The sequence below is a fragment of the Tetranychus urticae genome, chromosome 3, assembly GCF_039701765.1.
Source record: "Tetranychus urticae isolate SD_2017Ah chromosome 3, NJAU_TeUrti_SD_1.0, whole genome shotgun sequence".
In the NCBI taxonomy this organism is placed as follows: Eukaryota; Metazoa; Arthropoda; class Arachnida; order Trombidiformes; family Tetranychidae; genus Tetranychus; species Tetranychus urticae.
The window spans coordinates 16,729,741-16,743,333 of record NC_142960.1 but is presented as its reverse complement, the minus strand read 5'-3'; the positions used below and the strand labels follow the sequence as shown (position 1 = coordinate 16,743,333).

The 13,593-nt window shown below is 33.2% G+C and overlaps 3 protein-coding genes across 6 annotated transcripts; 2 read left to right on the top strand and 1 right to left on the bottom strand.

Annotated features, from left to right (window-relative positions):
• The first annotated feature begins 1,847 nt into the window (after positions 1-1,847).
• On the top strand, positions 1,848-2,833 carry mRpL12 (mitochondrial ribosomal protein L12). Its single transcript, XM_015930210.3, has 2 exons — positions 1,848-2,265; positions 2,333-2,833. Exons 1-2 carry the CDS (start codon positions 1,942-1,944, stop codon positions 2,576-2,578), a joined length of 570 nt encoding a protein of 189 aa, XP_015785696.2. The 5' UTR covers positions 1,848-1,941; the 3' UTR covers positions 2,579-2,833.
• Positions 2,834-2,971: 138 nt separating this feature from the next.
• On the bottom strand, positions 2,972-7,570 carry LOC107363040 (uncharacterized). The gene is made up of 2 exons (XM_015930206.3): positions 4,383-7,570; positions 2,972-3,901 (listed from the first exon to the last, which is right to left on the bottom strand). Exons 1-2 carry the CDS (start codon positions 5,122-5,124, stop codon positions 3,261-3,263), a joined length of 1,383 nt encoding a protein of 460 aa, XP_015785692.2. The 5' UTR covers positions 5,125-7,570; the 3' UTR covers positions 2,972-3,260.
• Positions 7,571-7,875: 305 nt separating this feature from the next.
• Positions 7,876-12,841, top strand: LOC107363043 (max dimerization protein 1). Of its 4 annotated transcripts, none has more exons than XM_015930212.3 (4): positions 7,876-8,872; positions 9,561-9,675; positions 10,253-10,445; positions 11,357-12,841. In XM_015930212.3, the coding sequence occupies exons 1-4, from the start codon at positions 8,688-8,690 to the stop codon at positions 11,383-11,385; spliced, it is 522 nt and encodes a 173-aa protein (XP_015785698.1). In that variant the 5' UTR covers positions 7,876-8,687; the 3' UTR covers positions 11,386-12,841. The 4 variants fall into 4 exon arrangements, with proteins under 4 accessions (XP_015785698.1, XP_015785700.1, XP_015785699.1 ...); XM_015930214.3 differs by lacking the exon at positions 11,357-12,841 and adding an exon at positions 10,738-11,080; XM_015930213.3 differs by lacking the exon at positions 11,357-12,841 and adding an exon at positions 10,599-10,716.
• The last annotated feature ends 752 nt before the right edge of the window (positions 12,842-13,593 follow it).

The window sequence follows — 13,593 nt, the reverse complement described above, 5'->3', positions numbered from 1 at the left end:
AAAGGTTGGCTTGCTTGAATCGAGATGAGCATACACATGAAATAGATGAATGCATGTAAAAATATTCATCTGGTGTATAAAATCTGAAATGAATTTTGTTCCTCAGGTTTGTTTTTCAAGGTTAGATGTTCAAGATGAGCTGAAGAAGAAAATGATGAAAAGATGAAAAAAGGAAGCAAACAAAAAGATTGATGGTTTACAGTTTGGTTGCTTTTTTTGGGTAAAACAATTTTCTCTTGGTTAAAGGTAAATGAGTTAACCTTTTCAGTTTGAGTTTTGCTTTAAATTTTACCCAAAAACCCAAAAGCAAACAATGTATTTCACAGTAATACAATTAAATGCAAAATTAATCAGCCGAGATGAAAACAAATGAGTTGTCCACTTGTTGGAATCATTTTTAGGTTCATTTGCTTTCCATTTTGTATTTACTTTTCAGTCAAGCTCACTTTATATTTGGGTAAAGTCGCTGGCTTTTGTTGTTAACCAGAAAAATGGTCAACTTTATCAGCCTTTTTAGGCAACAATTTAACAACAACCTTACACAATCAAATAAAATGTTTATTACATTGTTTAACTTTGATTCTGGTCGAGTGTTTGACTAACTCACAGTTTGCGTCCATTTCAAGCTTTTGGACTCTCACTTGTTTATTATGTTTGCTTAACAATTAGTTAGATGATAAATTTAACTGCTAAACATGGTTTGATGCTTTCAATTTTTCACAATTTACAATTTGTCAGCAACAGTTGTTAAAGCAAAATCAATTAACCAGAAAATCTGATCAATTTGTTTTAACTTATTGTGCAAATAGCTTTGATTGTAACCAAAATGTTTTAACGAGATTCACTTTGATTGTTGACTCTTTCAATGCTTTCAATGTTAATCAACTTTTTTGTTGAATGGTTTAATGACTTCTATTTAAATGTATATTAAGGTTAATTAGGTTTGCCATGAACGGAACTCTGAATTATATTCCTAAATATAACTGATTAAGAAGATTAATTTTTTAGGTGGAAAAAAATATTGATTTTGTGTGTTTATTAAGGTAAATGGTAAAAATCTTACATGATTAGATTGATTAATGAATAATCATGGATAAATTATGCTTTTATTATATTCTTCATCATTACTTGGGTGTTTATCAATGATTTAGGTTGAAATTGCTCCAAAATAGACTTTTGTTTCAAAAGGTATTACAAACAACCTTCTTGTTGGCAACATTTTTTTGTATCCTTTAGGTACTTCAATCAACTTAATTTATGCATTTACTTGTTTCTATTGTCTTTACTATAAATGTAAGGTTATTAATCAATTACTACTGTTACATTTAGTGTTGGGCAAAATGCGCACAAAATGGTTTCAGGTAAAGTTGACTGTTTTATGATTGATTATCTGTTTCAACACTTTCTTGTTTCTTACTCAAGTACAAGAAAATCCAATGAATATTTAACATTGAGACCGTGAAATAATATTGATTGACCTTATTACACTCAAACAGTCTCATTCTGATAGGTTTGAATGTAAAACATCGAGATGATTGAGAGTAGGCTGAGTCTAGCTCCACCTCTGGTTGCAATATAATACTATCGCTTACGATATCGATGTATCAAAAGCTGAAGATTATTTTTTGATTTTTTCAATGGGAATTTTGTTGTTTTTGAAGTTGATTGAATGTGATTTTAAATTGATTTGGTCTTGTCATTTTGATAATTTAATTGGGTTAATTTTGGTCAAATGTTTCTTTAGTTACAAAAGGTAAACTGGTCTTAAGCCGAAAGTAAGAAGGCGAAAGTTGGCTGACAGCTGCTTTTAGAGGTTTGAATAGATAAGTATCGAATCCAGGATCTGGTTGTTTTACTGGCCATTCAGCTTTTCAACTTAATTTTTGTTTCTATCTTTGTAATTAGTTTGATTTTCGCATTTTATTATTCAAATAAGCAAACATGAGCCTGGCGCCTGCAATGTTCCGGTGTATTCGAAATGTCCATTCTAGTGGATTGTATTATAATTTTGCTAAATCTGTTTGTTATCGTTCCTACACCAGTGAAGCTGCTGCTCAACCTGAAAAACCCTTAACGATGCCCACTCCTGGTGCCGAGAAAGTTTTTGATGTTAAATTGTCGAAAATTGTAGATGAAATTGAAAAATTGACCCTTTTAGAGGTATCTGATTTAAACCAATTGCTTAAAAAAAGGTTGAATATTCCAGATACTCCAATGATGGCTATGGGAGCAATGCCTGTTGCGGCAACACATGCTTCAGCTCAAGTAAGCTTGCAAATTAAATTCCCTCTTATGATACTAATTTTTTTCATCTGTTTGATTATATTTTAAGGATGAAGCAGAAGAGCCCAAAGCTGTTAAATCATCTTATACTGTTAAAATTACGAAATTCGATGAGTCTAAAAAGGTTGGATTGATTAAAGAAATCAAAGGATTAGTATCTGGTCTAAATCTTGTCCAAGCCAAAAAGTTTGTCGAATCAGTGCCACAGATAATTAAATCAGATTTATCTAAAGAAGAAGCCGAAAAATTAAAATCTCATTTGGAGTCCCTAGGAGCAACAGTAGTGATGGATTAAAATTTGAGCTTTGCTTATTAGCAAGTAATGATGAGTTTATTGCTTAAAATTGTTCATTTGCAACTAATTATTGCTTGCCTGTATTGACAATTGTTGGAACAGCAAAGACTAGTCGAAGCAAAATTGATCTTAATAGAAAAAGATTTGAGAAAATGTAAGTTGGTTTAATTTTTGAACTAAACTGTTATGTATTGTCCTTTCTCAATAAACTGCAACTTGGTTGCTTCTTTAAGAATAACAAGAAAGAAGACAAAATGAGCTTGGTGATAGTAATAATGATGATCAGGATGATATCGAATGAAATGCCAAGAAATTTTCTTACAAATATAAAGTAAAGAAAAAAAGAGGAGCAAAAATTTTAACAGATGTAGTTTTAAGATGAAACGAGAACAATTAATTAAATTAACTTCAAATGTTAATTGGATGAAATTGATTAACAAGTATTTTTCACATTATTTTTCAACTTCGATGATGGAAATGCAGAAAAAAATGAAAAGAATTACTTTTTTTCTTAAATCTTACATCTGAAAGACAAGAAATGAAAAGTTTAGATTGGATTAAATGGTAATGAAATCCTGGAAAGAGTTATCAGGGAATTATTATTGAAATATTCCAATAAATTGGTTGATCCGGCTTCTCACTCTCTTTTCAATGGCTCAACTGGAACCCAAAAAGCTGTTACTCATTGTGAACCTGTGTCAATCTTTTTCCTGTCTTCAGATGAAGATGTCAAGGATGAGTTTGATGTTGAATTTCCGGACGATTTTTTCCCTCCTTCATTATTTTCATCATCACCATCCTCGGAATGATTACCACCTGGAAGCTCTGTTCGTTGATCTTCAATTCGAGCTGACTGGAAACGCATGATAAGTCCAAAGAAATCCTCAGTAATTGGTTTACTTGGTCCAGTCGGGCCAGCTGCACTAGAATCAGAAACAGTTGCTGATCTATTCCGAGCAAAATTGGCTCGAGCTGAGGATGATGAGGTGGTTGGAGAAGGGTTAAGGGAAGACGTGGAAGGAGCTAAAACATTGGCTGATGTTGAAGGTGATGTTGACGAGGTTTGAGAAGCAAAAAGATTTGGAAGAGTTACTCGTTGATCCTCAAGGCGACTTGATTGGCATTTCATGAGTTGTTCAAAGAAATCATCGTCAGGCAAAATATTGGCACCGAGAGACATTTGACGAGTCTTTCGACCAGTTGGTTGTCCAAGGGGAGAAGAGGATAAATCATCAACATCATCAATTTCGTCTTCATCGGTCGCATTTCCCCCTTGATTTGCTGATGCTCCTTGATTTGAATTTGAGTTATTATGAGACAAACCTAAACAGAAGAAAATAAATATTGATTATAAATACGCTTACATGTTTGGTAATTCCCACAAAACATACAACAATCCGTACTTTTCCAATCGAAAATATTACGCTATTTTTAAATTATTGCATTTCATGAAGACTTTTTGAGGGGTTTAATGTAATCAATTTGAAATTCACTTCTAATAAACTGGCCAAAGAAGACCTTTTTGGAGTCTAGAAACCTTATTATCCAAAGAGTAGAGAAGTTCCTTTACTCTTTGTTATTATCTATCTTTTTAGCTTAATATTACAAAAACAGTCAACTGAATCTATTTTGATTCACAAATCTTTCCTTTTTAAATTTCATCACAAACCCTTTAATTCATCAGCTGCTGTGTAAGTTGTTTAAACCAAAATTGATTTGGCTAAATCAGTTGATAAACGACAGTAAACGTTTAAGTTCATAAAATGTTTAACTCTTTACAATTATGGTCAACTAATTGGCTTACCTGAATGATTTGCTCCATTAGATGTTGATGTTAAACTGCGTCTTAAAACGGAAAGTGGTGCTCTTTGTTCATCAAGTCGGCGACTTTGAAGGGCTGCAATCATGTCTAACAATTCATCTCTTGCGTTACCTAAATCTGAGCCTGAGCTTCCATACGCTGATGACAAAGATGCTGATCCTGAAGACGAGGTTGGACGATTGTTGGAACCAAAGCTAATCGGATTTGAACCTCTCCGACCATTTGTAACAACGTTATTCCGACTGTTACCATTAGTTGTGCTCCTATCTATTGTTGCTGCTCTATTCATTACTCGATTTGATCTTGAAGATGACTCGACTTGTGCATTATTAGAAAATGGTTGTGCATTTGTTGGTCTGGTACTTTGTACTGTGCCATAACTTGTTCCTGCCATGGACTCCACAGGTCCACTATTGGATCGTTGCATTGAATTATCTTGATAATTAGGCTCACTGTTATAGGGTGACAACGTTGAACCTGGCTGCTGGTTAACTCGTATTAAATCCATCCTGTCAATTGAACATCGCTGGTCATTCATACGTTGCTCTTGAGATCGAGCCAACATATCTAAAAAATCGTCTTGTTGGTGATCACTTTGATTACCTGTGTTAAATTGGGAGGAACTTGAACTTGAAACATTGTTCCAGTCAGCTCCAATATCATCTTCACCCGATTCATCTTCAATTACTTTTTCCTCATTAACCATGTTTTCATCTTGATCCATTTGATTTTCTCGTAATATTTGGATTCTTCTTGCCCTGTTTATGATTAAGGCTCCTTATTTTTCCATCATGAAACAAACACTTTGACCAATATTGATGCCAATTTGTCTCGGACAACTGGTTGGGTTGAATCGATGAAACTACCCTTTTGATGAAAACCAGAACGACAGTAACAATCAGCAATTCTGGTACTCGTGAAAGATGTTAAATCTGGTAACAAGGGCGATGAATTATGGAAATTTTTGTTTTCTTATCTTTCCTGGTTGCTTCGTAAACAATGAAACGAAAAATGGTAACCCTTGAGGTTGATGATAAAAGTGATGGCTTTACTGGTGTTGGCTGAAAGGATTGGCAAAATTAACAATATTCAATCCATTTGATATTGAACCTTTGTTAGACCAGATTGTGAACCGTGAACTTACATAGTCTTTAAAATGTAAACATATTTCATTTGTCAGTTGAACTGCAACAGTCGATTACCATCAACAGATTACTAGTAATAACGATAATAATAAGATTAACGATTAACAGTTAGTTTATTTAATTTTTGTTCAATTTTTTCTTTTCGTTTCAATCAACATTCCTCTGAACTCATGCTCAATTCATTGAGTGAGTTGCTTGCAATTTTCTTTCCCTGACTCAACTCGAAATGAACGATTCTCAGTCAGGTCAACAAAGGTTTTTCCTTTTTTTTTATTTTCCCTATTCCAATGACTCGTCATTCAAACTCAACCCTCTGCAATCCCTGTTTTTGCTCCTTCAATCAACATCTCTAGACTACTTCTGAGCAGCAGCATGATCAACATCAACAAACTTACAATCAGCATTATCATCATCATCATCTTTCTTTCCCTTTCTTACTCTTTCTCTTCTCCAACCTTACTTCCATTGCTCGTGAGATGAAATGGCTGTTTCCAAGGTGCTTCACCATGTAAAACCGGAAGTAACACTGAATCCTCCCCCTTTCTGGTTTGAATTGTCAGTAAAAAAATTTCCATCTGTAACATTATCTCAGAAATGTCTTCAGCATCGCAACATTTTTCACTCTGTCTTTCAAGTATTTTAACGTGATGCACGTAAATGTATTGAGCACACAATCAGCAAACGACTCAGATTGTAATAACCTTGTAATAATCTTTGTTAATGGTGTTCGTTCAATTCAAATCCAAAGAGTAACTGTTGAACAATTTCACATTTATATGACTAGAAATACAAGATGCAAAATAATCCTTTCTGAGTAATCCAATAAATTTCCTCGGTTTGACTGGTAATTAACATTAGGTGAATAAGGAAAAAGCCATGTGTCATTGAAAAAAGTGTGAAAAATTAATTTAAAAGTGAAAAATTAGTGAAATGAGAAAATTCATTTCATTCATTTTCTCTATTTGGGTTTCTTTTACTGTTGCTCAACCTGTCAACATCAACAAACCTTGCAATAATTGACTTCATTTGTCAATAAGAGATGGCGACACTATCGAATTAGGTAACATGGTTAAATTGTTACGGCAGTGGTTTATGTAATTGCTAATCAATCTCATGCAATCTCTTCATATTTACTCGCAACACAATTATTATTTAACCTGGTTATTTAAATGTCCAACTTTACGATCATGTAGTTGAAAGTCATGTGTATACCAATAACTCATTTCTTATTGAAATTTCTTGTTGGTTTCCTTGTAATGAATTATGTAGCATCAAGTTGATAAGTTGTGTCTCATATTTGTTGAATCTTTGATATGTTGGATAAAGGAAAAGAGACTAAATTAACAATCAATTTCATTGTTCATCATTTATTATTATCCATGAGATAACGATGCTAAAAAATAACTAGAATCATTGAGTCAAAGATAGAAAGGTTGGAAGAGAGAGAAAGAGAAGAGAAGAAAGATAAGTGAAATGAATGTAATAAAAACAAGGTTAATGTATCAGGTAAAATAAAATGAATAATCTCCAACAGTTATTATACATGAGATGATACATTCAACTCGTTCAATAAATTAATCAGATTAGAGTTTCTAATCAAATTGAATTTACACACACAAATCACACATTTAGAGAGAGAAGAAAGAAACAAAGAATGAAAGATATAGAAAGAGAATGAGAGAGAGAAAGAAAGAGAGAGGTAGAAAGATTATAATAAAGTGATAATAATAACAAGATGAAATGAAAGATAGGAGTCTATGTAACCTTGAGAATGACCTTATTATTTGAAAATGTTTAACTCATGTTTAACCCAATTAAAATCAATGATGGTTAGAGTTGCAAAGTGAAAAGGTAATTAAATCTAATCAATAAGATGAGGACAAAAAATGAAGGTTGTAACAAATTAAATAATAGGTAAATAAATTAAAAGAAAATAAAATACACGAACAAGAAAAATTTGGCGAGTTAACAATAATACAAACAACAAAATAGGAATACTTCTGATAATATGAACAACGTAACGATGAAATGAAAAAAAGAAAGCAATTCTTTAGGTTGTTTCCATTGCTGTTGTTTTGGTTTCTTGTTGTCATTTTTGCTTGTCAACAACAAACCCGAAAAAGTACCAGATTAATTTCTTGCGTCAATAACAGATGGAGATACTGTTAGGATGGGGGAAAGATTTTTTATCAACGTAACGTAACATTGTGTGATCTGCTTTCCCCTTCTTTTTGTGTGTATGTGTTTTGACAGAGAGAGAGAGAGAGAGAGAAAGGAAGTGAGTAGCAAGATTGGGTTTGGAATCATTTATTCCTTTATTTCTTCAGCTACAAGAATGGATTGCTGAGTTAATTTGTGTTTTTTTGTTGTAAAATTTTTCGAGGTTTTGCCTCTTGACCTCTGATTCTGCCTTGTTTTTTTGTTCTGAATGTACTGTTATTGGACCTGTGGTTTATCCAGTGTGTGTTTTATGTGTCTGGTTAAAAAGCCCCCCATCTCTTGAATCATCAGTTGAAGCAAATCAACCCTTTTTTTTATATTATATATTTTTTTGCTCGCTTTCTTCTCACACATTCTGTTCATATCTTAATTCTATCTCTATCTCTCCCTACTCGCAACCATCTCTCTCTCTCTTTACATTTCACCACTCTCGTGTTGTTTTGAGCAACAAAAATTACAAATAAGATTACATCAAAGTGTAGTGGTTCCTTCTTTTTGAAATAATATCTCTGTGTTTATATTATTGTATGTTTATTTGAAAAAAAGAGAGAAAAAATTCATTTCTCCTTCTCTCTCAATCTTCTTTCTCCTCTCTCTATCACATACACACACATAACACATACACGCATTACACACACTGCTCTCTTTACTTCTTTTGTTTTGCCCTTTGTGATACTCAGTTGTTAACCAAAATATATATATATCTAAGGTGTGTTGTGGTGTTGTTTTTTTAATTACTTGTGAGTGTTGGTTGTTTTTCTTCTCCTGTGTGTGGTGATTGTGAATAAGAGAGAGGGAGAGATTTTGAGAGAGAAAGAGTGGAGAAAACGAGAGTTTTTAAAGATAGAGAAGGGAGAGAAACAAGAGATAGGTTGGTTGGTTGGCCGTAGCTCTTTGAGGTTATTCCTTGTCAAAGAGTGAGATGAGCTATAACATTGCCACCCTTTTGGAGGCCGCTGAATACCTGGAGAGACGTGAAAGAGAAGCGGAACATGGTTACGCGTCAACTGTACCACCTAAATATGATCTCAAAAGTAATTCTAAGTTATCTAAATTAAAAAAATCTCAAGGCAATAGATCAACTCATAATGAATTGGAGAAAAATAGGTAAGTTATCTCTTTTTTTAGAACTGTATTAACCCCTTAATGCTTCTATCATCTTTCTTTTCCTCTCACAACTGCTTTTGCCTTTCTATCTTCCTTGTTTCTTCTAATGTTGCCACAAATGATGTTACTCACATGATGAAAGATATTAAAGTAAACTAGTATAAGGTGAATTTATTAGATCTTTCTCTTTCTTTCTCTTTCTTCTTCTCTTCGTTTCGTTCTTTCTTTTTTTCCATCTCCTTCTCCTTCTTGCTTTCTTTCTCATTCTCTTTCTTCACTTTCTTTATCACTGATGAATACAAGTGGTCTTATGTGTATGTTTCTGATCATGTGACTACACTTACATGCTCTGAGTGAGGATAGCTTACTGGTCTGTTGTGCTTTGATGTTACTTAACAGGTTAATGACGAGGATGCATATATTGATGGAAAATCAAAAAAAAGAGAGAAATAAATGCTTGTTTTAAATATTTCTCTTTTGGATCTTATCCTTGCTTATTTCCTAATAGTAAACGTTAATACTTTATATTGTCATTACTGTTGTTGCTATTTCTAAAACCATTTGCTTTAGCTTCTTTCATTTTAACTCACTTATGGCAACAACAAACCCTTCTGCTGTTTTGACAGAAATTAAACCTAAATAAATGACTACAAATTTTCTAATGCATTTTTAATCTGTTTATTTGCAGACGCGCACATCTACGAAGCTGTTTGGAATCCCTTAAAATTCTGGTTCCTCTGGGACCTGAGGCCACTCGCCACACAACTCTCGGACTTTTAAATAGAGCTAAAGCCTTCATTAAGGTGCTTACTCATTCTTATAATTGTCACTCTTTTTGTTGCAATGTTTATCCAATTCTCTGTATTCCTGTTTTTACTATTTGGTCTTCCCTCATCCGTTAACCATATCTCGTTAACCTTTTCATCTTTGCCTTTCTGCTAATGTCCATCATCTTCATCTGCCTACCTCAATCTCTCTTCTCACCTTTTCTCTTTTTTCCCTTTATTCTTTATCCATTTCTTTATCTTCATTTTGACTCCCCTTTCTCACTGCAACCTTTTTTTCTCTATCATAATCATGATACAGTCTCTTTCTTTCTTGTTGATCCGGTCATTCTTTTTCCTTTTCTCCTCTTTCTTTGTTCTTCTTTAATTCGCAACGACAGTCATACATGTAATAATGGGTGTTGTTGCTCTTCCCTCACTTATACCATCCATAAACACCTTTTTCCCTTTATTCTCTCTCTCTCTCTCTCTCTCTTCCTACTCCCCCCTTTCATTCTCACTCATATTTTGCGATGCAACTATCAAAAAAATCTCACACTGATTGTCATTTTCTTTTACTCATATATTTTTTTTATCATTTTATTGCTAATTTTAGAATCTGGAGGAGAAAGACAAAAAACAGCAATTTCAAAGGGAACAATTGGTTCGGGAACAGCGATATCTTTTACGGCGTCTAGATCAACTCCAAGAGCATCTAAGGAACAGTACAAGCACGCACAGAATTCGAAGTATTAGTGAATCCAGTTCTGGCATCTCTTCCGCTTCCAATTCACCGACTTCTGAAGTTGGTGAGTACAAAACCTCTCCGACTCTTTCTCCGTACTTATTTTCTCCATTGGAATTGACACAACGTTGACGAGCTCTCAATCTATCTAATTTATCTCCTCCTCTTCCTCTCTCTCCCTCTCCCTCTCTCCGTTCTCCGTTCTCCTTTTTTCCAGATCCCTCCTAATCCTCCTACTCTTACTTTTTGTTTTTATTTATACTACAAAACCACATTTATACATATATACATATATATATAATATATTATTAATATAAATACAACTTCAAATTTAATTATCTAATTTTCTTTATTAGAAGAATGAATTATTTGGGAAAAAGTAAAGATTGAACTTTAAGAAGAAAGAAAAAAGAGAAAAAATTGTCAAATTGATTCTTGTAAAACACTTCACACACAAAAAAAATGAAATGAAAGTTAATCAATCCAAACTCACCAAAACAAACACCTTGTCAAGAACGAAAAGAAATCAAAGCATGTTATGTTTACATTTTTCGCACTAAATTTCGAGGTTTCCTCATTTTCTTTCTTCTTGCTTGTCATGTAATGTCATCGTTGTCCTCTATTTTCACCCTCACAGCATTTAAATCTTAATAGTTGTTAATTTTTCAGTTCGCCAATTAAATGCAATTTCTATCTCTTTCTCTCTCTCTCTTTTTTATCTCGGTATTTTCCCTTTCTCTTATCTCTTTCTCTTCTCTCATTCTCTTCTCTTCTCTTCTCTCACTCTCTCTTTTCTGGCTTTCGTTTTTTGTCTCATCATTTGCAACATTACCATAATCATCTTAACCATCATCATCATCGTCATCATCATGTGGATCTCCTGCTATTACTTAAACTAACTACTATTGCTCATATTGCTAAAAAATGTACCACTTTGATGTTTATTTTGGGTAACAACGTTTATGAAAATTACAGAAAAACTGTCGTATTTTTGTCAAGACTGATGATGAATAAGGAAAACTATCCATCGTGATAGGAGTTGAGGATTGATAAAAGCAGAATCAACACAAAGATTATAAATATATTATATAAACAACGCAAGAAGCAAGAAACCAGCACCGCCATCATCATCAGTATCAACAACTTTATTACAACAAAACAAAACAAAACATCAACATCAATCAACAATTTTAACAGGACAAGTCCAAGAATTGCTTTTACAGTTTTCTTCATCTTTTCTCCCTCTTATCAATATCTCTCTTCATCTACCTTTGCCAACTCTTACTTTCTCTCTCCTACCCTTTAACGGAAATAAAAGGTATCAAGGATGCCCAAAGCAAAATTATACAAAAAACACACACACACATCCAACCATCAACAGCGAAAGCACACTCAGTGAGCAGCGTTGAACACAAAACATACGTTAAAGGGAAATCATCATGAAGCAAATGAAGAAGGACTTTGGATAAATTATATAAATATATAAATATATTTAAAGAAGGAAAATCGTCAAGAAAACTACAAAACAACAACAACAAAAAACACTTATTACTATCAACAAAAGGCATAGCAAACAGAGAGAGGGAGAAATGGAGCGTTTAAAAAGTGACGAAGGAAAAGACTGACTTCCTCGTGAGTTACTCAGGAAAAAAAGAGTTATCGACGTTATTTATGGTTATACTTTTTAAGTCAACGTTATTTAATTTAATCAACACCCAGTCAAATTATCCAGATTGATCCTGATGATGGAAACCGTGGCTTTATATTTTAATCCACATTTTGAAAAATCATTTCATCACAAAATAACAAAGCACAAACAAAAAAACAAGATTTTAGGAGAAATGCATCAACAAAATCAACATTCAAAAAAAGCAAAAAATCGCAAGATGAAGAAAACACCAAAAACATGTTCAATGTATTTAATCTCACTGTTCTTCTCATCATTCTCATTCACACGCTTACATTAGTTTTCTGGTAAACTAGGCACTTTCATCAACTTATTATTTGAGTGTCCCATTTTTATTTGTGCTGTGTATCATAGTCATTACCATCACCAACGCCATTAGCATCATCAAATTACAAAGCTTACAACAAACCAAGCATCGATGACATCGCTTAACCTGAACATTTTACCAACAAGAACGTCGATATTTCCTCTTTTTTTTCGCATTATGCAAACACTTCATTCTCTCTCGTTTTATTGTCTTTCTTTTCTCTCTCTCTTCTCTCTCTCTGTCTTTCTTAAATATCAAAATTCCTTTATTATAATCTATTTCTCTTTCTCTTCTTACTTTCACTCGCTATTTCTCTTTCTTCTCTGTGTCTATCGCTCATCTCATGCCAAGATCATTGTAATTATGTGTACTTTCTCGTTTAGGAGCAAAAAACGAAAAAAACCAACAAAGTCCTCAGTTTCGATTGAATGTAAACTGCTGGACGACACCCACAATCAATTTGAAATTTTTTGCCTCCCCCATTTATTTACTCATCGCTGAAATACAATGATGATGACTTCTGAAACATTTATTCACGCTTTTTTGAATAACATGTTTTCAATCTCACATCAACGTCATCATTATTATGTATCATCAACATTATCATCTCTAAAAAAGACAACATCAACAACAACTTTAGTTAACATCAAACATGAATTTCGTTATTTTACTTTACCTTTTCTTTTACTGGCTGTTGCTGTTAGTTGTTTATGGATCAACTATTAGTTTTTTGTTATATTTGTTGATTGTTTCAGCTTAAAAGCTAACCTTGGGCCTAAATTAATCATTGGCGCGATCAGATAAACGTGAACAGGTCGAGTTAAAGACCACTAAAAACATGAGTTTGATCATCTTTTCCTCTCATCTTGGCGTTTGCATGTTTCTCTCGAAAAAGATGAAGAAAAAAGGTTTTCTTTTATATCATCATCGTCATCTTTTTCATCTCTTTTCATCATAATCATAACATCAACATCTTGTTTCTTCCTCTCCTCTTCATGTTGTGTTTCAGTGGGGTGTAAACTGTTTCGCTGCTTACACTAATTGAGGGTATAAGCAAAAAAGATTACTTGATTGTTTTGTTTTCTTCTTCTGAGGTTCAAAGAAAAGAATATGATGATGATAATGATGATGATGATGATAAAGAAGATAATCTCAAATGAACAAAGCAAATCAAAAAAGAGTCAAAGAAGGAAGGAAGGAAGGAAAACGTTTAAATAG